This window comes from Crotalus tigris, unplaced genomic scaffold, assembly GCF_016545835.1.
Source record: "Crotalus tigris isolate CLP2741 ecotype Arizona unplaced genomic scaffold, ASM1654583v1 scf7180000020347.5012614909:4044961, whole genome shotgun sequence".
Classification (NCBI taxonomy): Eukaryota; Metazoa; Chordata; class Lepidosauria; order Squamata; family Viperidae; genus Crotalus; species Crotalus tigris.
In genome coordinates, this window is record NW_024097978.1 from 143,660 (window position 1) to 169,979 (window position 26,320).

Sequence of the window (26,320 nt, forward strand, 5' to 3'; positions counted from 1 at the left end):
AAGCAGCCGGCCAGCTGGGCCAACAGTCCTGCGGCTGGGGATCTCAGGGGCTGTTCTCCTTCAGGGCTGCAGCTTGCGGGAAGGCTGGCCCGCTTACCTGAGGCTTTGGCAGGCTGCTCCCAATGGGGATCCTGGGGCTTCCTCACGTGGTTCCCTGGCCATGTGCACCTCAGATGGGGCCAGCCAGGGAAAGGGACTTCCTGGCCGTGCTTCTTCCAGGGGGCAAGGCACCCAGGCGCAGGGCCAATCAGGAGCCTTGCGAGGGGGCAAATCCGCATGAAAGAGAGGGGGGGGGCACAAGTGCCTCTCTCTGTCTCTCTGCAAATGGAGGAGGAGGCTTGGAGCCGCAGGGGAAGGCTCAAAAGTGTCCCCAAAACTTCTCACTCCATCGCCCCCATATCTCCCCCTTTTCGTTCCTTCGCCCCCGCATCACCCCTTTTCATTCCATCGCCCTCCTGAAAAACGAAATCGCCCCTTGGGGGGCAATATCACCCAGGTTAAGAACCACTGGACTAGACCAGGGGTCGGCATCCTTAAACACTCAAAGAGCCACTTGGACCCGTTCCTCACAGAAAACATTGGGAGCCACAAAACCCTTTTGACATCTAAAATGAAAATAACACTGCATATATCCTTTTTTACCTTTATGCTATGTATAAAAAAAGTATAGTGTGTGGCATTTATGAAATCAATGAACTGCTACAAAGAAAACAAATTTTTATGCTGGAGAAGGGGGAAAAAAAACCTTTCTTCTTCATCCCAACAGGTGAAAACAATTTTAGTAGCTTAACTACCATCTTTAAATACAGCATAATTATCCCCATACCTCATCTCTTAATTAAAAAAAAATCAAAATATTTCATTAAACGTTCTTTACTAAAAGTCCAGTAAGGACAACATATAGTCATATTTTCTCTCTCTCTTTCCTCTCCCTCTCTTTTTCTCTCAATTTCCTCTCCCTTTCTTTCCTCCCCCTCCTCTCTCTTTCCTCTCCCTCCCTCTCTCTTTCCTCTCTCCTCCACCTCTCTCTCCCTTTCCGATCTTCTGCTCACCTGGCCAGCTGGCCTCACGCTATTCACCAACAAGCTGACACACATTCTTATTGGGCTTGCTCTCTCCTGCCCTTGGTCTGCCAGTCCTCTTCCCCCACTAAGTAAGTAAAAGTGTATGTGTGTGTGTGAGAGAGAGAGAGGGAGAGCTGCTGCTTCCCGCTGTTTCCTGTGGAGACGCAGCAAGGGCAGGGAGCCCCCCCCAATAAGCTTGTCAGCTTGTTGGAGAACAGCGTGAGCCCAGCTGAGCAGAAGATTGGAGAGAGAGAGAGAGAAGGGAAGCACAAGTGCCTCTCTCTGTCTCTCTGCAAATGGTGGAGGAGGACTGGGAGCCGCAGGAGAAGGCTGAAAGAGCCACATGCTCCAGAGCTTTGGGTTGCCGCTCTGTGGACTAGACAGTCACTTGTCTGAAATGCTATAGATTCTCCTGCTCGAGCCAGGGGCTGGACTAAAAGACCTCCAAGGTCCCTTCCAGCTCTATTCTATTCTACCTATTCTAGTAACGTTCTATATTAAAAATCATCTCTAGAAAATATGAACAAAATAATAAGCTAAGTCCCTATTTGTTTGCTGCTCTTCTGTTTAATTACATTGTTTTTAAATATATATATATATGCTAAACTATAAAGTGAGGGAAGGAGTGGAAAATCATCTATCAAAAAACCCTGATTATCTTAAGTCTATTCTCGAGAGTGATGTTTTGAAATACTTACTCAAATTAAACATACAGCTTTACATGTTTGTTTCAAATATATTGTCAGAACAATGAAATTAAATATTATTCTAAATTGTTAGAATAAAAATTCATTTGAAGATGTGTAGATTCCAGAACAGGGATCTAAATTAAAAGATTTAAAGATTTTGTATGGATATGCATTTTACTTTTACAAATAGATCAGAAAATTATTTCTAAAATTTAAATTCAGGAGCAATAACAACAAAGCTTTGAGAATTCAAAACAAGCTGCAAATCTGATTGTGCAAAAGTTGGTGAGAAAAATCAGACAACAGTAAGATTGCAATGTTATATATGAAGCATTCCTTTTACTGAATAATTTGCTTAATAAACAAAAATAAACAGGCTTTGGACAGAAGATACAAACCTGATAGCAGAAAGTTTGTCCCATATGATTTCTCATAAGGAGAAAGGTAAGATACAAAACCAAAGAAGACATTTTTTTTAAAAGCAGGATGGAACACTTGGAATTTCAATAGGGTTGGATTCTCCTTTGGCTCTTGAGTAATTTTCTCCAAACCCCACAAGAGACACAAATGGAATTAAAAATCTTTAAACCCTCTGATGGTATTATCAGAAGTAATGTCTTCCGGAGTATCCCATTAGACCTGGGCCAGCTCCAGTCTTTAATGTTCAATTAACATTCCCTCTAGTATTCTGTATGAAGTCACTGTACTACTTACCTTCAATCAAAACTTCAATTAGAAAAGATGTCATTTAAAACTTAGTTCTTTACTGTTCCAAACAGAAGCCTTTAGCAAAAGAAAAGATTCAATATCAATTGGTCCCATGAAAATTGAAATCATGTAGAAAGAACGATTTCTATAGGAAGGGAAATATGAGAATCCAGCAACTTGACAGGCAGGATTCACAGCAACTGCAGCACAGAATTTTTATTTGCCTTTTTCCCTCAGGAAGAATTCAGAGCAGAGCAGAAGATATTCTATGTTTTTGACAACATGTTTCAAGCCCTCCAAGGGAGTTGTTCCTCCCCCAAGTATCATCATGATACAGGTTTGCAAGAGAAAAAATTTCTTCCATTTAGTGTATTCATTCCAGCTAGGAAAGAAAAAAAATGCATTCCAGTGTTAGGTCTCTTTGAGAATGTTGATTTTGGCACAGATTTTGAGAGCTGGACCCAATTTGATATTCATGGCACTCATGAGATGTTCTTCTTTTAGCAGAAGCAGGGCCTGGCCATCTATTTCCTGGGAGCGAAATTCCTCTGCAATCTCCTGGCAGCCTAACAGATTCAAGTACCAAAGAGAATTTTGTGAGAAATAGAAACAATACACATATTTAATAGTGTTTATACAATAACTCAGAATTTGTAAGAATCAAGAGTTTTATGTTCAAACCTGATTTAAAAAGGCTTGAGTCAAACTTGATTTCTTCAGTATAATAGTTTTCTTGGCAATAATGAGGAAATGGTTTGCCACTGATACCTTCTGGGAGGATATGTGTTTGCCTCCTTTTTTATTTCCCAGTCTGATCTATCACCCTGGGATTTAGTATTCTCCCATTCAGGTCTAACTCAGTTTGTAGATATTAGCACCACATTAGGTGCTTCCACTTGCTGTGACTCACATATCTTATATTGTGTCTGGCTATGACTATGAGAGGGACCTTGGAGTCCTAATGGACGATCACTTAAACATGAGTCAGCAGTGTATGGCAGCAAGCCAAAAAAGCTAATACAATCCTTGTTGTATAAACAGAGGCATAGAATCAAAATCACGTGAAGTATTAGTACCGCTTTATAAATCCTTAGTAAGACCACACCTGGAATGTTATATCCAGTTTTGGCCACATTACAAAAAAAGATGTTGAGATTTTGGAAAAAGAGCAAAGAAGAGCACCTAAGACGATTAAGGGTCTGGAGATAAAAACATGAAGAACAGTTGCAGGCAGTGGTGGGATTCAGCCAGTTCGCACCACTTCGGCAGAACCGTTAACTAATTTTTTGTTGCCCAGGCCCAGAATAGATTTCCGGAAGTGGCATCCACACAGAGAACTGGTTGTTCACATATCTGAATCCCACCACTGGTTACAGGAATTGGGTATAGCCAGTGCACAAAAAAACAGGACTAGGGTGGACATGGTACCAGTATTCCAGTATTTGAGGGGCTGCCACAAAGAAGAGGTGGTCAACTTATTTTCCAAAGCATCAGAAGGCAAGACAAGAAACTGGAAACTAATCAAAAAGAGAAGCAACCTGGAATTAAGGAGAAACTTCCTAACAGCGAGGACAATTAACTAGTGGAACAGCTTGCCATCAGAAGTTGTAAGTGCTTCATCACAAGATATTTTTAAGAAAAGACAACAGCCACTTATATGAAATGATATAGGGTTTCCTGCTTGAGCAGGGGGTTGGACTAAAATATCTCCAAAGTCCTTTCCAGCTCTATTCTGATTAATTATCCTAATACCCCTGCAAAGTTCCCGTATTATTTTCATACAGAGATGGGAAGCATAGAAAATGCTTCCTTAGAGTCACTGACAAAACCAGAATTTAATGAGATAAAGCCATTTTGTTATATTAAAACATAGTATTAGGTATGTTTGCTGCCTTGAGTTATGTATAAAAATAAAGGATAAATAAAAAATCCATTTTCAGAGTTCCTGGATATAGACAAATATATCTAAGACCTATCTAAGGGTAAGATTTCCCCAACAGTAACAATTGTATGGAAGGAAGGTTCCTTTTGGGAAACTGCCTCCTCTATTACTTCCCTTTGCCCAGCTCGTTAGGAGTTTGCTAAATGTCATCCTGAACCTGAGAAAGAGGCAGCACCAAAGCAGGAAACCCCAGTCTCTCACACAACATAGGAGAATGTCATGCCAAATACAGTTTCTATTTCAAATCAACCAATACCTTACTCATGCTAATATTTAGCTGTCCAATGTACAGCCATTTACCCCATTCCTTCTCTTCAGGGCATGGGAGAGAAGATATCAGACTTGCCTTGTAGGGATGCAATGAACTCATATACTTCCTCTACACTCCAGCAGGTAGGATTGCTGGACAGGAAAACTGGATTGATACCATGCAAGTCAGAAATGGGCTGAGTCATGCTCGAATTGACAAGATCTCGTTCTCCATGACTAGATCTCACTGAAAGAGGTCCTGGTGATGTGGGGGAGAGTGCTTCATCGTAACTAGAATTATCAGATCCTCTGCTTGAATCTTCTTGGCCCTGCAAATCCAAGCATCACAAAACACAGCATGAGAAATAAAAACTGTACACAAAAGAAAAAAGTATTGTAAAATAAAAAATTAATTAGACCATTAAATATATATCTCTACCCTATGGAACATTTTGGCCCCCACTCTTCTGGCCTTCTGGAAGAGTGTGAAGACCTGGCAAGTTGCATGGGGATCCAGGACTGGAACAAAACTTGGGGGGTGGTTGGTGACTTGAGTGTGAGCTATATTTTTAATCTTTTTTTGTAAGGATTTTTGGTTTTTTACTTGTAAACTGCTCAGAGTCAGCTAGACAGTGAAATGGGCAGTGCATATAGTTGATAAATAAATATATATAATCATTCACCACACTGACAATATTTTTATTGGAATGAACCCAAATGTGGATCATTGGCATATCTGAGAAACATTAAGAGCTATACAAGATGCAGGTGGGAAACCCCATTCGCCTTGGAAGCCTTTATGGATACTAAAAATCCATAAAGATAATTTCAGAAGTCTCCTCCTTGCTTAAAGAATTAAATCCTTATATCTTTTGAATAAGGAATGTTCCATAACATGAAGACAAAATAAAAAAAAAAATAGATATAGCAGCAGTGCTAAATTAAAATAAAAATAAGAGCACATTGTCTTGATGGATTAAACTAACTAAATAAATGGAAAATTAAATTAAAATATGTAATAAATTATTAACACATTTATTAACTTAATGAATTAAAAAGCTGCTATTGGGCTAGATCTGGGCATTTTACAATCTCTGGGCTACATTTGGCTTTTTGGCAGTCCTTGTCAGCCTGTGTTGGGTCATTTGGAAGTTAGTAAATAAGCACACTGCAAGGGGTGGGAAAAGAAACTGAGTGCAGTCCTTTAGTTGACTGGTGAGAGACAGAGCTTTTCTGCATCTATAGCTGAAGAGCAGCAGCTGGGCTGAGGTAAGATGAGGCTCCATACTCCCTCAACATATGGACAAGAGTGGCAGAATTAAATTCAGTCTATTGGTTTAGCCCTCCATAACAGTGCCAATTTCTTATGTGGCAACTTGGGAAAATAATTGCCTATCCCTAGTGTAGGAGAAGAGCAGGCAAGCTGGGTAGAGTTAAATCTGTCATCAGCTTAGAGTTGTCACAAGAAATTCAAGTCCAACCCCCCTTGAATGCCGTTGTTCCTCATCTAACATCAATTTAATGCTGACTGTTAGTTGACTACATTCTTTTTTTAAAAAAACAAGTTTTATTAGTTTTTTTCATTTTACAAACCAGTGCTTAAGAATCACTGTGGTGGCAGGGCAATCAATTGTCCAAATACAAAATCATACACATAAAGATCAAATTAAATCATTAAAAAAAATGCACCCCTCTCTATTCCCTCTAGTAGTATATTATATTCAAGTTAATATATTTCAGTACAACTAAGTCAGTCAAACAGTCATCAATTTGATTTCATCTAAATAAATCCAAATTCTATATTAAGCTTTACTATTTCAATTGCTATATTCCATATTGGTAACATAAATACATAATTAACACTTCAAATGTCTCTCCATACCTTTTTTTCCCATTAACACAATCAATATTCATTTATTAATAACATTCCTTCTTTTTCTTTTTTCTTAATCAGTAACATTTCATCTAAATAAGTCCAAATCCTGTATAAAGCTTTACTATTTCAGTTACTATCTTCCATATTGTTACTCTAGATACATGATTAACACTTCGGGTGTCTCCCCATTCCCTTTTTCCATAACATAATCAATAAACATTTGTTAATATCATATCTTCTTTTTTTTCCCTTTCTTATTCTTCTTCTTCCATTACAAAATAGCTATCATTCCTAATAGTAAAAATATTAATTCAAAAAAGAAAAGAGAAAAAGAAAAAAAAACTATCACTCTCTCAATATGTATCAAACTCCTTTAACCTCCTCCCAAAATTACTATTACAACAAACCTATTAATATATAAACAAACGTCTTCTTATTAAATTCAAATCTTAAATTAATTTTTATTCAATCTAACATCTTATTTAACCATCTTAAGCCATAAATCAATCCATATCTAGTAAGCCTTAAAATCCAATATATAGAGCCTTAAATCAAAACTCCTAAATCTTATTCTAGGTTTCCTTTTATGCCAAACAGGTTTCCATAACACCGCCTCTATATCAATGAATAAATCACTTTTTATGCCTTGTGGTATCCTTTGAATCAAACAAGAGCGTCTCCTTTTCTGCTTTAAAGACCTAGCTCATTTGTAAGTAATCCCAAGTCTCCACATTTGAAACTGTTGAATGACAGGCTCAATTATGTCCAATTTTGTAGTTAATAGATGCTTATCCAAGCTGCCATAGTTTTCAGTTAGTTGAGCTTATCTGTTCATTTCTGTTAATTTTAAAGTTGTAAGTGGTTCAGTTACAGTTCTTTTTGATTCCTCAGAGATCTCATCAGCAAGCATATAGGATAAGGTAGAATCTTCTTTGATCTTAGTTGATTCCGCTTCTGTTGTTTTTTGATCTATAAAATACTCAGATGTAGTCTGGGGGTCAGTTTGTAAGTTCAAAGCAAAATGTCTGTATTTTATTGCCATAGTACACTCTTTTATTTGGAAACGTATTTGGTCAGTAGCTTCATAAAGTTTTTCCAGTATAAGTTTATAGTCAAGTTGAGCATTAGATTTCTCCATTTCAAGGAAAATTAAAAACAATCTGTATCTTTAGTGGAGGCTGTGTTCAAAGAACATTTAATCAGTATCCACCCCCACAAATACAGCTGTTGAATTTCTTTATCTTTTCCTTTTTATGGTAGTCTGAAGGTCAAAGCCAATCTCATCAACAGAGAAAAAAATAGTGCAACTTTAACTTTATTCACAAGGTGTCCTCAGTAGAATATAAAATCTCCTCCCAGACACCAGAAATATCATTAACAAGATTAGAAAACATAGAAAAAAATAGAATTCTTCAGATGTAAACAAAGTCCAATAGTAAATAATATTCAATATTAAAAAGATTTTCCAAGACCCCAAAGTGAATAAAAAATAAAGTAAAAGTAGAGAGAGAAAAGTCACTTTAAATTAATTCAATCCATAAGCTTCTTTTCCCCACGTTCACCAACGCCGCCTTCTCAAAGCAGGGAAATGATTTCAAAAGTGCTTTTTACAGGCACACACACACAAAAAAGGAGAACCAAGAGAGGAAAAAAAAAGTCTCACCCGGCTCAACCACAGTGGTTCCTGTGCTTAGACTTCTGGTTTCAGCAGTTAGGTGAGCGGCCATTTTACTGGCCGCTCTTTCCACGGTAGACCCAAAGGAGCAATCACAGTCCTTGGAAGAAGCTACCGCTCTCCCAAAGACGATGAGGACTTCCCTCACCGGTAGCCGCCCCTCCAAGGCAGCTTTTCGATCTGATTAAGGGTCTACTGGCAGCGGAGAATCAGCTGGCAAGGACAGCAGTCTCCTCGCACAGCTGCGAGCACCACGATCCGGAACCGGAAGCCCAGTTGACTACATTCTTGTGTATAGACTTGAACACTAAATCTTCTGAACTGCAACTTAATATAAGGTCCTGATCCTTTGTGCCTGACATATAGTTTGTTTGGGAGAACCATGTATAAAAATAGCTCATGCCTATTAGAACAACAGTATTTAGCTACAGGAAAGACTAAAGATTAAGAAAACTGAAATTGCAAATTAATTTTTTAATCAGTAGCTTGGGAAATAACGGACCAGTTGAAAGACAAAACAGAAAGAATCTTGATCCTGAAACTTAGGAATGAAGTCAAAATTGTACATTAGTTTCCATTTATGCTCCTAATAAAAACCAAAAACAATTTTACAAAATATTTTTCCAATGCTCATTAAAAGGGAGAGAGCAAAATATTAGTTATGGGAGACATACATGAAATAAGAGAAGAAAACGAAGCTTCAGCAAAAGTTTTTTCCATAGATGGATGAATTGGCACAACAGACACAGGGTAGCTACAAAATCCAAAATAGAGAGATTATACTTTATTTTGACAAGACACAAATCATACTCCAGAATTAATGTATCTTGGGTCTCTAAGGCCCTAACACCATCTATTACAGTAGAGATTCTGATCACAGTGTAATTTTAACAGGACAGAATCTTGGAGAAAAATTACTTTTTAGATAGAAGAGGAATGACAGGTTGTTATTTCAGGACAGCACAAGAAATGCAAAGTGGATTTCCCCCCCTCCCTCCACAAAAAACAACTGTAAGGACCCACCCCAGTTTACATCTTAAGAAGACAGAACTCTTGGAATATCTCTTCCAACAGGCATCTTTATTAAGAGAAGATGGTTGCAGGTGTTCTAGACAGGATCTGAGGGGCCAATCCCTACCATTCAATGTTTTAACTGTTCCCAAGCAGCTCCACCCACCGTCCTTCCAGCGACAATCCCAGGCGTTGGATTTTGTCATACTACTACGAAGGGGAAGGGGGATGAGCAAAGGGGTTTTATGGCTCTCACTTCCTTCATTAAAACTTCAAAGGGACTGAATGTGGTTCTCACCAAGAGGACTGAGCAAAACAATATGGCTACCATCTTTAATCTACTACTCTCTGAAGTCTCCCTTCTGTCGGCTCTGAGGAAAAGGGGGTGGAAATGTAATGCCTGGGATTGTCGCTGGAATGGCGGTGGGTTGGGGGCTGCTTGGGAACACTTAAAACCTTGAATGGTAGGGATTGGCCCCTCAGATCCTGTCTAGAACGCCTGCAACCATCTTCTCTTAATAAAGATGTCTGTTGGAAGAGATATTCCAAGAGATCTGTCTTCTTAAGATGTAAAATGGGGTGGATCCTTACATTAGACAGGATCTGCAGAATTAGTCCACCTGGAAGGGAGAACCTTGCCGGGGGACTTTGCAAAAATTACCGTGTCAGACGACGGAGAAGGGAAGGAAGAAAACTCCCCGGAAAGGGAGCCGCTGCCCTGACTGAAACCCTGCCAGATGTTGGGATCTGAGATCAGATTCCTCAGGAGAAGAGGTGGAGACACGTGACCACAAACCTCGGTGGTCAATGGGTGTTGGAAAGAAAGGTGAGTGGGAAAAGAAATCAAGAAAGGTGACCCTGAGACGGGGGGGGGGGCAACCAACCAGAATGGAAGCAGGAGAAGGGGAAATCCCTGCATGCAAGTGAAGAGGAAGGGAGCTGGGCACCGTACGTGGGCTGGATCCTAGAGAAAGCTATCAACCTGATGAAGAGAACCCTCAGCTCCCTAGCAGAAGAGAATTCTGAGCCCTCTGGCCGCACCAGCTCCTGCAGCCGCAACTGGAGAGACACCGAGGGGGAAGTGGAACCTGCAGCCCTGGGGATGTCTGCTGATTCAGTAGTCCCCACTCCCCGCCGACCTGCAGATGGCGATCTGGATGGAAGACACTACCACCGACAATGAAGGCACTAATCCATTCAAAAATTCCTGCCGCTGGACGTGAGATTCAAGGGGTGCCAAAACGCTTGGGGTTTTTCCTAACCCAAGTCCTCAGCAACATGGAGGAATATGGGCGGCATATCCCCAGTGACAAAGGATTGTGCAATCTGCTCTGGACGGCTGGCCGCAGATTGGGTGGTGAACTTGCACGACTCCAATGCCCCAGAGCTCAATGACTTCAACTGTTTCATGTCCTCTCTGAGAAGGCGATTTGAGGACCCCGGGGTTGATCGCAAAGCCCACGAAAGAATAAAAACAATGAGGCAAGGCAAACGTACAGTAGCCGAATCTACGCAAGAATTCCAGGCCATTGCCAGCAAACTGAACTGGCCGGAAGACATCCTCCTTAGCGATTTCAAAGACAGGCTAAACTATGACCTGTATGACACTTGCCTGCCCTGAGGAGACCCACACCAACTTGATGAATGGTACGTCCTGGAAGAGGAAGCAGAGACTGACTTATTGAAGAGGCACCGCCCACTGCCTGGGCGTGGAGCCGCCCACTGCCTGGGTTGACATGTGAACCAGTGAGACCATCGGCGATGGCCAAGAAGCAAATGGGGTATTTCAAGTGCGGGAGAGAAGGGCATCGGGCTGTAGAATGCCGCTCAAAAGCCCCCCAGCACAACCCAGACAGATCACCGGCCAGCAAATCTGGAAAGTCTTCAGCTAAGCCAAAAGAACCTGCCATGAGAGTGATGGAGGTTGTGGAATCCCCTACTCTGCCCATCGTGGACAAAGAACTCCAGCCTACACCGCAGGGCCGGTGGACGCCTCAGACAACAGCTCGGAGGGTAAAACCCTGGTAAGTGGACCCATTGCACCCATCCTCAAGACAGTAACTGTATTAATTCTCCCCATGCCTGAAGCTGTCAAGTTGAAAGCCTTAATAGACTCTGGCTGCACCCGCTGTCTCATTAGCCCAATGCTAGTGGGGAATCTGGGCATTACATCGAGGAGACTGGAACAGCCAATCTCATTTGGCCAGTTAGATGGATCCATAGCAGAGAGGGTGCCAGCTACCCTTGCCACTTTACCAATACACCTCTCCCTGGGCAAACATGAGGAAGACATAACGTCTGTGGTGACCCCAGGCATGGAATGTCCAATGATCCTAGGGATGGAATGGTTAAAGAAATGGAACCCCTGGATGAATTGGAGGACGGCAGAAAATAAATTTCCTGAAAGGGGACCCTAATGACTTAAAATTCCAAAAGGAGCTCCCCTCCCCATCGACCCACGGACTGTGTCATTGAATTCAAGCCTGGGGCAAAACTCCCGAAGCCCAGATTATACTCCATGAGCCCAAAGGAGAAGGAGGAAATGGAAAGATTCATAAAGAAAAACCTAGAAAGGGGGTTCATTGAGTCAGCCAAGCCTAAAGTGGCTGCCCTGGTCTTCTTTAGAGAGAAGAAAGATGGCTCTTTACGCTTATGTGTGGATTATAGGCTCCTGAATACAATCAGTGAAAGCAACCTATACCAACTGCCCCTCATGAAGGACATATTGTCATACCTCTCGAAAGGGAATTTTTTTTTTATTAAACTAGACCTAAGGGAACTTACTATTGCATGAGAATTAAGGAAGGGGATGAATGGAAGAGAGCATTTAACTGCCCAATGGGGTGCTACCAATTCAAAGTCTTACCATTTGGATTACAAGGGGGCCCTGCAGTATTTATGCAATTAATCAATGATGTTCTAAGGGAATACCTATTTAACAGGGTCCTGGTTTACTTAGATGACATTCTTATCTTCACTGAATCAAAAGAGGAAAATATCAACCTAGTCAGAGCGGTTTTAAAGAAACTGCGAGTCGCCCACCTATATGCCAAACTCTCAAAATGCGAATTCCACCAGGAAAGGATAGACTACCTAGGCTATCGCATATCCCCACAGGGCAGTGAAATGGACCCAGAGAAGGTCAGAGCAGTATTAGAATGGGCACCTCCCTACACAAGAAAGCAACTGCAAAGTTTCCTTGGTTTTGCAAACCTTTACCGCCAATTCATCCCCTCATTTGCCCAGATAACCCTGCCCCGTATGAACTTACTAAAAACGAAGGGAGCATCCTCAGTAAAATCTAGCCAGCCACTAACATGGACAACAGGGTGCCAAGCGGTGTTTGAGAGATTAAAGAGACGTTTTTCTGCTGAAACAGTACTGAGGCACCCAGACATGGATAAGCCCTTCGTAATACAGGTGGATGCAAGTGATGTGGCAGTGGGGGTTGTATTATTACAAGAAAACGATGAAGGGGTATTGCAACCCTGTGCGTATACATCCAAGAAACTCACGGAAACAGAACAGCGCTGGCCTGTGTGAGAGAAAGAGGCATATGGGATACGTTGGTCATTACTCATGTGGCGTCAGTTCCTTGAAGGCAACAAAATCCTTTTCCAGGTGTGGACAGACCACAAAAATTTGGAAGCCTTGAAAACACCCAGGAAGCTCAACCCCAAGCAAGCTCGCTGGTCCCAGCATTTTCACCAATTCCACTTTATACTCAAGCATTTGCCAGGGGGAAAGAACTTCAGCACGCAAGCCACTGACTCTAAACTGATGATGGTAGAATCACAACTGGCAGCGCCACTAACCACCAGAGCCCAAGCTAAATTAAAACCACAGCTGGGCAGCCAAACCGGAATTAAATTCCAGAGAAGTTTGGAAACAGATGAATGGTTCCAGAAAAATAAACACGTGTGCACAATGAAAGATGGACTGCCTTTGGGTGGTATATACCAACAACCCAAAGAGTCACATTCATGCAGCTTTGCTACGACACAAAATCAGCAGGGCATTTTGGATTTATAAAAACATTACACTTAATTAAACGGCAATTTTGGTGGCCATTCATGAAAAAGGACATAGAAAGTTACGTGGCCAGCTGCCCAAAGTGTACAACTGCCAAGAGGTTGCAAGGGAAATTGCCCGGACTGTTACAAACAGTGGCAAATCCCTCAGCCCCCTGGAGGGAAATAGCCATGGATTTTATAGTGGAATTACCAGAAAGCAATGGGAATACTGTTGTCTGGATGGTCACGGACTTGTTTTCCAAACAGGTACACTTTATCCCTTGCCAAAAGATTCCCACTGCATAAGCCTTAGAGAAACTTTTCGTCCAGCATATTTACAGATTGCATAGGGCACCGCAACGTATCATATCTGATAAGGGAGTGCAATTTACTTCTGCATTTGGAAGGAATTTTTACCCATCTTAGGGACTACTCAGGGACTGACATCTAGCCATCACCCTCAAGGGAATGGACAGGCGGAATATTCAAACTCAGTACTTGAGCAATATTTGCTTTCTTAATTTCCAACAGTCTGATTGGACGGACCTACTCCCCTTCACAGAAGTGGCCTACAATAATGCAGTCCACTCCAGCACAGGTTACACTCCTTTTCAAATAGTTACTGGTCAAAGTTTCAACCCCATGCCAGAACTAACCCCAAACGAACTGGCGATCCCATCACGGAAAGAATGGATGGAACAATTACAAAACATCTGGCCAATAGTTAGAAAAGCACTAGACGAAGCTAGGCAGGCATACAAAGCACAAGGCGATAAAAAAAGAGTTGAGCCTACACCATTCATTATAGGAGAAATAGTGTACTTATCTACAAAATACCTAAAATCCCTACAACCCTGTAAAAACCGTGGACCAAAATATATAGGGCCTTTTCCAATTAAAAGAATCAGAATTACCCCAAAACCTCAGGCAAATACACCCAATTTTTCATTGCAGTTTGCTGAAAAGAGCATCAGTCACCTTTACAGTCAAAAATCCCCACACCACCTCCAGTCATGGTAGAGGGCAAACAACACTTCGAGATAAAGCCCCAAAGTTATTAAAGAAGTTTCATACAGAGTATCCTAACAAGCCAGACTAACTTTTATACCTGTTTTGTTTTCTTTTCAGGTGGATCTCTCTTATTTTTAAGGGGGCAGGATGTCAGAATCTGATTATATTTCAGTTCTAGTTATCGACTATGGAAAACCTCATTTCTGCCCTCTCTGGATTCTGTCATACTATGAAGTGGAAGGGGGATGAGCAAAGGGGTTTTATGGCTCTCACTTCCTTCGTTACAACTTCAAAGGGACGGAATGTGGATATCACCAAACGGACTAATCATAATAGGGCCCATCAGATTTCATCTACTCCTCTCTGAAGTCTCCCTTCCGCCGGCCATGAGGAAAAAGAGGGTGGAAATGTGACGCCTGGGATTGTCGCTGGAAGGACGGTGGGGTGGGGCTGCTTGGGAATACTTAAAACCTTGAATGGTAGCGGTTGGCCCCTCAGATCCTGTCTAGAACCGCCTGCAACCATCTTCTCTTAATAAAGATACCTGTTGGAAGAGATATTCCAAGAGTTCTGTCTTCTTAAGATGTAAAGTGGGGTGGGTCGTTACAGAATCCATCTAGTAGTGACGCTGTCTGACCCACATTTGTCTATCTTACCAAGATATAGGTTGGGGGATACTTTGTCAAATGCCCTATTGAAATCCAAGTATATTCATAGCATTTTGCTGGTACATTAATTTAGTCACTTTGTCAAAAATTGCAATAAGATATGTCTAGCGTGATCTGTTTTTGACAAATCCATGAGATTTCTGGTTATAATTGGTACTGATGTCAGTCTGATTGTCTGTAGTTTGCTGGATCTATTCTTTTTCCTTTTTTGAAAATGAGAACCACATCAATTCTTTTCCAGTCCTCTGGCATTTCCCCAGTGCTCCAGGATTTTTGAAGAAAGGTCCAGTGCTTCTGAGATCACGTCTACCAGCTCTTTCAGATTGCTGGAATATAATCCATCCCTCCTGGTAATTTGAACTCATCTAGAGAGAATAGATGTTATCTTACCCTTTTCTTGCTAATTTGATTTGTATTCTTAATCTATCATTTATGGTACAGTTTTTGATAGGTTGGACTGTTTTTTTTTTCTTTTGTGTAAAGACAGATGCAAATTCAATTCTGCTTTGTCCCTGTTGCTTGTCACCTTCATGACATCTTCTCTCATTTCTTTGACTTTTTTCTTGTTTTTTACATGCAGAAAGAAGCTTTCTATTATTGTTAATATTTGTTACAGGCCTTGGTTCATTCTGATCTTTAGTTTTCCTGACTTTATCTTTGCATGTTTGGGCTATATGCTGATATGCCTTAGTTATGTGCTCCTTTTTCTGGTTTATCAGAAAGTTCTTTTTAGAGTAATGCTGGTTTCTTCTAGGATCTTTATTTTTCTTTCTCAGTGATATTATGCTAGACTGGGATTGTATGTTCCCATTTTTTAAAGTTTCCCAAGCTTCTTGGGTTGTTTTCCCTTTAAGGATTTCCATTCATGGAAATGGATAATAATCCGTGGACTTAAATTATTTTAGTAAGCCCCTCAATCACATCTTTGATAGTTGCTTCTGAGAGACAGTTAATCTCTGGTTAGATTGTCCATTCTACAAATTGCTGGTTCAATTTCCTGAACAGTAAATCTCCCATCGCGAATGTATACCCTTATTTATTTATTTGTTTGTTTGTTAAAATGCAAACTCCAAAAAAGGAAAAAAATACAAGAATAAAGCAAAGCTAAACAACACATAAAATACACACATTGTCCCCACTACTTGAATACTGATAGATTTCAAGAATAATTGCTTCCCTGTAAAACAGGCCTACAGTTTATGAACGTCTACAATTCTGTTTACTCAACCAATTTGACCTTGCATCTATTTACTATATATATAAAAAAATAGTTAACAGGTAAAGCCAACAGCAAAGTTGAACTTCAAAGCTCTCTGTTAACAATCTAATATTTAACTCAAAGAAAATCCACAATGGCTTCTGATCTACCTTAAATCACTGCAATTATTGTTTCTGATCAAATATCCTCAATTGATTCTTAATTTAAAAGTTTTCCTTAAAATTTTAGCTGGGATCTTTTCCAACAATTGCACGTCATCCCCCAAAGTCAAAATCTCTGATGTAAAAATCAATGCAACATTTCTTGACCAAAGAATCTTCTAATAAGTTGAAACAAAGAATCTGTTTATTATTTATTTATTTATTTATGAGACTTATATACCGCTTTAAGTGCAAGCACTCTCTAAGCAGTGTACACCAGTAAGCAATGTGTGTGTATATATATATTATTCTTATAACTGTCATCTCATTAATTCACCATGCATCCTATTTTCGTAATTTTTGTTTAAACTTAATTTCCCTTATATTCAATCCAATTCTTATCAATCATAATTGTTAGTCATCTAAATGTCCAAATTTTCCCTATCATGCATTATAGAAATCTTGTATTTATTATTATCTATCTTATAGTATCTAGCTATAACATCCTTTTAAATCAGTTTATATCACTTATATTAATAAAAGTTACATCAACCCACTATTTTTACATTTCATATATTGTAAAACATACTATATTACTTAAATCCAGGGCTTTTTTTCTCATAGAACGCCCAGAACGGAGTTCCGGCACTTTTTTGGGATGGAACCTTGTAGGGTAGGCAAGGTGGGTTGTATGACGTGTGTGAATTCCGGCACCTTTTTTTTTTAAAGAAAAAAAGCACTGCTTAAATCTCTTATCCCTCTTGTTATAGGGCCCCCTTATGTTCAAGGTTCTCTATTCTTTTAACCATATTTAAACAAGTGTTTGTTCATGTAATAGTTCATCTGGTAGGACGAGTCAAATCTCTTGCATCTGTCTCTGGTCTTCTTTTGCCAGTTAATATTCCAAATTGATATAATCTGCTTATCCAGCAGTTCCTGTATTTTTGAAACCTCAAATAACGTTCCACTTCTCTCATTGTTACCATTGCCATAGCCCGTTCTAGCTCTTGATTTGTTTGTTCCAGTCCTTCATTCTTTTGCAATAACATTTCCACCTTTTTGTCAATGTCTTCAGCTTTATTTTCCATTTCCTGGATTTTCTGTTCATTTTTAATGATCTTTTGATTTTGAGCTTCAAATTGTGCCTTTACATCCCTAATTTCTTCTCTTACTTTCTCCAGTTTACTTTGTGTTTCCTCATGGTTCCTCTGCAAGATTTCTTGAATTAATTTTAAAGAGTCCTGTGTTTCATCTTGAGCCGTGCTTGCTTTATCACACTGTAGCAATGTACCGACAGAACTCTGAGTTGTTGGACTGGCTTGTTCGACAGAGGGCTCCGAAGAGGTTTTCTCTGCAAGTCTGGAAATATTAGATGTACTCATTTTGTGGCTCACAGTCTTAAACCTATATCCAAAGTGTAAACAGGAATCAGTTGTTGTGAGCCAAACCTACCTCCTCCAGTCCCTTCTTGGATCTAAAATGTTCTCTCCCCCCCCCCAGATGATGTCTATTTAGTTTTTAGCCAATGTCAACAAGCATAGCTATAAACAGCCTTTTCACTTGTTATCTCAGACCAAGGCTTTTTTTTGTTCTCAAGCTTCCCAAGGTCACTCTCTTTTTAATTCTTATTTTTCGCCAGTAGATGTTCTCCTTGGCTTATTTATCAGTCTCCACGCTCTGGTACTCCGATAGTTTGATATTAACATTTCCCCTTAATGTTAAATTGCCGCTCAAAAAGTCTCTCTGGGGGTCTTTACTCGAAGTTCTCCCTTTCAGGGTCTCAACATTTTCAATCACAAGGAGAAGGAAAAGACTTCAGCTCACCCAGACATAACATGTTATTGGAAATCAGCTGTTTTTCACAGCTTCCCTTCCGGCTGCAGACAACTTGGGCTGCCTCGGCTCTCCCAGCAGCTTTTCTTCCGCCCCTTTAGAGGGGGCTTCTGTACACCCAGATTGGTCGCCACCAGATCCAAGCTCCTGAAATATCCCTCTTTCTTCGTTGCCCCTCCAGGGCAACTTTTCATCCTTTTAAGAGATGCTAGGCGAAGCGAAACCGGACTGAGAGGCTGGAGATCCACCCTCCCATGTCTGTCTCATTCTCTGCTCCCTGTTGCTTGTTATTTGCTTGCCACCTTCTCTCTTTAGTGGGCCTACAATTTCCTTGACTTTTTTCTTGTTATTAATATGTTGGAATAAACTTTTTTTATTATCCATAATTTTTGTTGCAAGTCTTTGTTTGTTCTGAGCCTTTGCTTCCCTGACATCATCGTTTCATCTTCTGGCTGTCTGCTGATAAGTTATGTGCCCCGCTTTCCATTTTTTGTATTTGTCTTTTTTGTCTTTCAGTTTGTCAAACAGATCATTGTGCAGTCATGCTGGTTTCTTCTTGAATTTCTTGTTTTTCTTTTTCAGTGGTATTGTGCTGATATGGGCTTTTACAATCACATTTTTCAGAGTTTCCCACGCTTCTTGGGTTGTTTTCCCCTTTAGGATTTTCATCCATGGGATTTTTCCTAGGTTCGCTCTGAATTTGTTAAAGTCAGCTCTTTTGAAATTCAAGACTCTGGTTGGATTGTTTTCTGTTGCTAGTGTTTGCATTATATTAAATTCCAGTATGATGTGGTCACTTTCGTCCAAGATTCCGGCAACTTCAACTCCCTCTATCTCTTCTTCTCTATTAGTTAGAATTAAGTCCAATATGGCTTTACATCTAGTTCCCTCCTCTACCTTTTGGATGACAAAGTTGTTGGCTATGTTGGTTAGGAATCTGTTTTATCTCCCACTCGCTGCAGTTTGTCTCCCAGTTGATATCTGGATAAAATCTCCCATTACTACTGTGGTATGCTTCCTACATACAGTTGTTAACTGGTTGGCAAAGAGTTCATCTATTTCTTCTGATTGGTTGGGTGGTCTGTAATACACCTATGGCAATGTCACTTTTTTCTCTTATATTAACCCATATACATTCTGGAGATATTTTATCTTTTATCATGTGCATTTCTGTAGATATGTAGTGTTCTCTTACATATCGTGCAACTCCCCCTTTTTTGTAGACCTGTTTCTTTTGAACAATTTGTATCCATCCATCAGTCCATTTCATTCAGGAATTTCGTCCCACCAGGTTTCTGTAATGCCAACTATGTCACACCCTCCCTCGTGTACTATTCCTTCTAATTCGCCCTGTTTACCCACACTTTGAGCATTTATATATAAACATTTTAGGACTTTTATGCCTCTTCATGGGTATGTTTCCTGAATCTCCTGATTGTTGTTTGGGTTTTTCTTTTTTTTCGTCTCTGCCTACCTCATTGTTTGATTTGTTTTCTTGGGATTTATGATTGGTTTTGGGTTCTAGAGATTCTAAAGATTGGTCACCCTCCTCCCTCAATTTTCATTTAAAACCCTTCTGATGAGTTGGGCCAGTCTTTTTCCAAGTACATTTTCTCGTTTTCGTGAGGTGCAGCCAAGAGTCCTTTGTGTAGGAAATGCAGTCGATGATGCAGTTTTCTTGGCAACACCAACTCTTTAGCCAATGGTTTATTTCTATAATTTTTTCCCTCAATGGGTGTGGCCTTTCGTTGGGAGTACTGATGAGAACACTACTTGTGTTCCTAACTTCTTAACTTTATTGCCTACTAGTTGTTTGTAATCTCTCACTATTGTACTCAGGTTCTTTGTTGTGTCATTCGTTCCAATGTGGAGGAGGAGGAAAGGGTAGTATTCAGTAGGCCCAATTATTTTGGTTAGGTTTTGAGCCACATCTTTGATTTTTGCTCCAGGGAGATAACATACCTCCCTGGATTGTATGTCCAGTCTGCAGATGGATGATTCCGTTCCTTTGAGGATAGAATCTTCTATTACCAACACTCATCTTCCTTTTTGGGAGGGCTGTAGTCTGGAGTGCTTTTCTGTTTATCTCAGGTATGTTGTTGATGTGACTTTTTAAAAGGGATATTTGAAGTTGTTTCTTTGCTAGCGTCTGCATGTTTTCTTTGAGGGGGAGGTTGTGAGTCGGCGTGTTTCCATCTAAGGGGAGAAATCGATTGCTTAGTTTTAGTGGGGCTGTTTCTGGTTGGGTTGGATTGGGCAGAAGGGGTTTGTTACTTGTATGCTGCTTCTTTGAGTATTGTGTTTCCTTCTATGTGTGACATATCTCTATTTGTCTTCCTCCAAGGGTTTATCAGTAGGGTCAAATCTTTTGGTTTTAATGGAAAAAATTGCAGTTTATGTTGAAATTAAAAGTTAATGTTAGGATAGGGCTATTTAACTAAGGAAAGGACTGCTTTCTCTTCAACAAGGCATTTGCTTTTTGCTTTCTGCTCTCTGCCTAAAAATTCATCCCTATCCTTCCTTTTCTTAATTTGCTCTTTATTTATCTCTATCCTCTCTGCCTTGCTTTTTTGACTGTCTTCCTGAGCTTAGCCCCCAGTGGCTTCTAGCCGTTGCTCCTCTGAGGTCTCTTCTATGTTCAAATAGTTTTTCTATGCTGAGCTGGTCTAATAGCTGGGCAGGTTTGTTAATTGGTTTTTCTCTGCTGAGCAGGTTTAATAGCTGGGTTTTTTCCACTGGACCTTCCTATCAACTACTTCCATTTGTTGCTCTATCTCCGGCCATTGCTCCGTCTCCAACGTTCAGCCAGGTTCTCTCGAGCTGCCGGTTGGGTCCTCTGCTGCTCCATCGCTTCTGTTGTGCTGCCTCACTGCCTACCTGCAGGCCTCTCGTTCAAGTCCCGGTAGCACCTGGTGTGCTGCCATCTGTAGGCCCTGGTCTACCGTTGTCCATAGCACCTGGTCTGCTGCTGTCTGTAGGCCCTAGTCTACCACCATCTGTAGCACATGAACTCATAACTGGCTGATAAACCACAATCAAAATGTAGTCCTTAATGGAACTACTTCTATATGGAGGGAAGTAAGCAGTCGAATACCCCAAGGTTCTGTCTTAGGCCCAGTACTTTTCAATAACTTCATAAAAGAGGATGAGAGGACAGAAGGGGAAATCATCAAATCTGCAGACAACACCAAGCTGGCAGGAATAGCCAACACCCCAGAAGATAGACTCAAGATACAGGAAGATAAGGTTTACACTTAGGCAAGAAAAACCAAATGTATAGGTATAGAATTAACTGAACCTCACTCAATACCAGCAAGTGTGAGAGGGATCTAGGAAAGTGTTAGACAACCACTTAAATATTGCCAGCAGTATGCTGCAGCCCCCCCCCCCAGAAAAGCTAATGCAATCTTAGACTGCATTAACAGAGGGATAGAATCAAGATCATGTGAAGTATCACTAATGCTTTAATAATGCCTTGATAAAACCCCATTTGGAATATTGCATCCAGTTTGGTTGCCACAATATGAAAAAGATGTTGAGACTCTGGAAAAAGTGAAGAGAAGAGCAACAAAGATAGAGGCTATAACATATTAAGAACAGTTGCAGGAATTGGGTATGTCTAGTCTAGTGAAAAGAAGGACTAGGGATAAAATGATAGCAGTGTTCCAATATTTGAGGAGCTGCCAGAGGGAGTAAACCTATTTTCCAAAGCACCAGAAGGCAGGACAAGAAGCAATGGATGGAAACTAATCAAGGAGAAAACCAACCTACTGTAGAACTAAGGAGAAATTTCTGAAAGTGAGAATAATTAATCGCTGGAATGACTTGCCTTCAGAAGTTGTGGGTGCTCCATCACTGGAGATTTTTAAGAAGAGATTAGATAGCCATTTGTTCAGAATGGTATTGGGTCTCCAGCTTGTCCAGGGGGTTGGACTAGAAGATCTCCAAGGTCCTTTCCAAACTGTTATTCTGTTAAGCATTCAACCAATTAATTAACAGGTGAAGATGAAACTCAAAAAGAAAACATAAATTTCAAAATGTGCAGCTAAAACCACGATGTGCTCTGGCCACTCCTGCCAAGAATTGCATCCATCGTGAGTCCTATCCCCAGGTAGGAACACAGTCATTCAAGGATTGTCTTGGGTCAGTCCTAGTTGCTCCTGTTCAAAACTGGGGAGCACATCACCCAAGAACCAGCCTGAGAACAATTAATCAGTGGCTTGCCTCCAGAAATTGTTGGTGCTCCATTACTAGAGGTTTTTAAGAAGAGAGCAGGGGTTGGATTAGAAGACATCCAAGGTTCCTTCCAAATCTGTTATTCTGCAGTTCTGTAATTTTATTAATACTTCTTGAAAATTTTGTTGTGATCTATTATGTCAGTTATCAATTCCATTTGTGAAAGAAATTGCTAATTGATCCACTTTTTGATCTGGTGTCTATTCTGGATCTTTTGTAGCCTATTCTGTTGCTGTGAATGACAATCTTATATTAAATATTCTATTAGTATATGCAAAGGCTACTATTCATGACTGCCTCCAACAAAATGGGATAGCCTACCCATATTTGAACTTTGTTTCTTGGAAGAAGATGTCAGAAATCTGAAATCTCTATATCTGGTAAAATCTCCGTTATTTTGTCTCCAAGTTTTAATACAATGTATTCCTTTAAATTGACCCTTTCTCTTAAAAGTATGTAGATTTAATTATATCACATGCTATATTTTTGTACATTAGTTTATTCTATAAATTTCTTGAATTTGTAATGATTCATCTATATCTAAATCAAAATATTTAAGCAAATGTTCTATTTCCTTTTAAAATGATCTCTTTCCTCTTTATTCATTTAAATTTTATTTTTTTTCCTATTCAGTCCTATTTCTGTATCCATTTCATGGCTCTGGTTTCTGTGTTCTGAGAAAATTCTTATTGTCCTATTCCTGTATCTTTGAAGTCTTTATCATGTTGTTCTAGTTTAGATGTTAATTTATTGTATTTGTTAAATCAGAGGAATTCAGTTTAGTGTTTAGGTTTGTTGGTTTTGTTTACACTCTTTACCATTGTGCATTATTAGCTCTTTACTGAGTTTGACTGGCTTGCACTTTTTGATGTCTAGTGTTCTTTACATTTTTATTTGCTGATTTTTCTATCCCTTTGCTGATTCATCTATAAGAAGACTATTTTAACTGAACAAAGATAAAATGGTTCTTCCTTTCTTGAATAAATGTTGTTGAACATTTTAGAATATTTAGAAAAAAATCACTCAGACAGGAAAACTTTTGATTGCCTTAGTGAGGCCTTATTCTTAGACATGTTGTTGTTTTTCTTTGCTTTCCTGGAGCTGCAACCTTTTTTTAGCAGCTAGCCACACACAAAAAAGTTAAATTTGCTGCTGACTCTACAAAATAAATACTTAGGGGCAATCCATATTATTGTCCGCAAGACTTAGGCAACCTGTATTGAAAAAGGAAAATGCACTTTTGGAAAAAAAACATTTATGTCAATGGATGTGGGAGATATAGTATACAGTATTTGTGCTTTGAGAAATAACACAGCCTATCTCTGCACAATTTTATTTAATTGATATTCCTCAAAGGCAAAGACTGCCTGAGTGCTCTTGAACAGTTTCCACAGAATATAATGAAAGCTTTCCATAAGCTCCTTTAAAAATTTTTCTGTAAGTTAACTTAGAATTCATAACAATAAAAATGATCTGCTTGTTCATCTATTCTACAGCCCAGAGGTGGAAAACAAGGAAGCAAGGCTCTTGTCCCGAATTCCCATTGTTTTCTATGTCTAGAACAGTAAAGATGTTTATTTTTTGTTTTAATAAAAAAACCCAACATTTGAATTGTTTTGAAATTTATTTGCATTGAGTTGAGTACAGCTAACTCAGAAAATTTCAACAAAATATTCTGAATGTGGATGTTTTCTCAGAACAATCTTGTTTTCTATTTCAAGCATGCCACTGTTCAAAAAACAAAGCTACTCATGGAAATAGAGAAGAGTGCAGAAATAAGACAAAAATAGAGAAGAATGCAGAAATAAGACAAAATGAGAAACTTATTCCCAGTGAACTCCCACATGTGCTAGATTCCCTCTTGATTGAACCTCTCCCACATAGATATACAACACTTAGATGGATAGTCCTCTTGATAGAAAAGAATGAGATTATCATAGTTGACCAATGTTTTTTTATTTTTCAGGATAGACTCTTAGGTGGAAATTTCAGTTACTGATCCATAATCATTGGCTCACCTCATTATATACTGTAGCTATACCAAGTGGTGAAATGCTTGCCTCCCCAAAGCTGCTTCTGCAAAATTTAATGCAATTGATTTAATAGCAAGTGAAAGTAAGGACAGGAAATCAGGTAGCCACATGTTCTGTCACAGCAGTGATAAATAAATCTTAAAAAGTATTGAAAAGGAAGAATACACAGTGTATGTATTTTGAGTACACTATAACACTCATTCCAGCACCAAAAGGAAAGGCAAAAAAAAGTTTGCTCTATGAAACTTTCCAGTATACATGATCTCCCAAGACCTCTGATAATTTTAGGTAGTCCTCGATTTATGACTACAATTGAGACCAAACTCTCTGTTGCTAAATGAAACAGTTGCTAAATGAATTTTGTCTCATTTTATGATCTTTCTTGCCACAGATGAATCACAGCAGTTGTTAAGTTAGCAACATGGTTGTTAAGTGAATCTAGCTTCCCCATTGACTTTGCTTATCCAAAGTTCACAAAAGGTGATCAAATGACCCCGGGAGACATTCTCCTGGGGGGGGGGGGGAGTCACGGGGACCCTTGCAGTACTGGGTGTGGGGATAGTGTCTCTGCTTTGATCTATTCACTTTGATGTGCTCGCTTTGGGGTGTGATTGGAATGTGCCTCCAGGCCATCTGCCTTATCTCCGAGCAGAAGGAGGAAGCTGTGGAGACCTAACAACCTTGAGAAGAGGCACCTTATTGGTTCGTTCCCACAGCAAAGTGACACCTATGGTTTGGCCCATTTGAACCGACCAGATGGACAGTTGGGCTGGGGTTTTGATTGCTCCTTTAACCTATTGATTCGGGTGGGAACCTCTCAGATCCTGTCTAGCTTTCTTGCTATCTGTACCTGCCAATAAAAGTTCCTGTTGAAATGGCATCTATTTCAAGAGTTCTGCTTTCTTGGTAGGAGGAGGGAGGCAGGTTCTTACATTAAGCAGGATCTCCAAAGTGGTTAACCCAGAGGAAAACTTCCTACAGTGGGGACCATGCAAAATGATGTCAAACCACGGGGGTGAGAGAAAGCAAGCGCTGGGGAGAGGCCCCCTGAAAATTTGCCCGAGCAACAGCAGCTCAGACTCCACCAGCTCATCTGACGAAGCCAAGACCCGAGAGAAACTGAGATGGTTGATCAGAGTGGTGAAGAAAGATGATTGGGAATCGTAGGCCAGAAAGGTGACTCTCCACTGAGGCAACCACCAACTCAGGTAGAAGTGTAAGATGGAGAGCTCACTCAACCTCAGTGAAGAAGAATGCAAGAGGCCAACCTGATCTAATCACTTCCTCAGGCTGTTAACATGATAGTGGAAGCCTTCAAAAACCTCAGGGAGGAGGAAGCAGACCCCTGATGTGATTCGGTAGCAATGAGACTGGATGAGGGAGAAGAGGTCCAGGAGAGTGAGTTCGTCAATCCCGGCCCTTACATCAGTGCTTCGGAAGCCACGGGGGTGATGGCTGAAGCCACTACTCCAGCCCGAGCTACCCTAGCTGGGGGAAACAGACGCTAGGCCAGAAAAAAGAGGGCTTGACAGTCTGATCGGAAAATCCCAACATTGGGAGTGAAATACGACGGGTCTCCACAGCAGCTGGGGTTCTTCTTTGCCCAAGTCCTGAGCTACATGCACGAATATTGACAAGATATCCCTAGTGACAGCAGACGGGTCAGAGTGGTGACCATGCCCCTGGAAGGCACAGCTGCCTGGGGAATGGTGACCCTGCATAATGCCGGCGCACCTGAACTCTGCAATTTTAACCAGTTCATGGCAGCCCTGAGATGGAGGTTTGAAGACCCCTTGGCAGACCGGAAAATGAGAGAACACACATTAAAACCATGATGCAAGGTCAGCAACCGGTGGCAGAATATACCGAGGAGTTCCAAGACCTGGCCAGCCGCCTCAACTGGCCAGATGAAATCCTGGTGGGCCACTTCAAGGATGAGCTGAATGACGACCT

At 40.4% G+C, this 26,320-nt stretch overlaps 1 protein-coding gene across 8 annotated transcripts in view; it reads right to left on the bottom strand.

Moving 5' to 3' along the window:
• Window positions 1–2,064: 2,064 nt before the first annotated feature.
• Window positions 2,065–26,320, bottom strand: part of PHC1 (polyhomeotic homolog 1) — a 155,943-nt gene continuing 131,687 nt past the window's right edge. For 6 of the 8 annotated variants that reach the window (XM_039366533.1, XM_039366534.1, XM_039366532.1 and 3 more), the window contains 2 exons: window positions 4,750–4,981; window positions 2,065–3,027 (listed from right to left, as the gene is read on the bottom strand). In XM_039366533.1, the coding sequence (XP_039222467.1) occupies window positions 2,873–3,027; window positions 4,750–4,981 (387 nt within the window). In that variant the 3' untranslated portion in view covers window positions 2,065–2,872. Of the gene's footprint in view, window positions 3,028–4,749; window positions 4,982–21,958; window positions 24,411–26,320 lie in introns of those variants that run through there. The other 2 variants (XM_039366537.1, XM_039366536.1) reach the window with 2 other exon arrangements.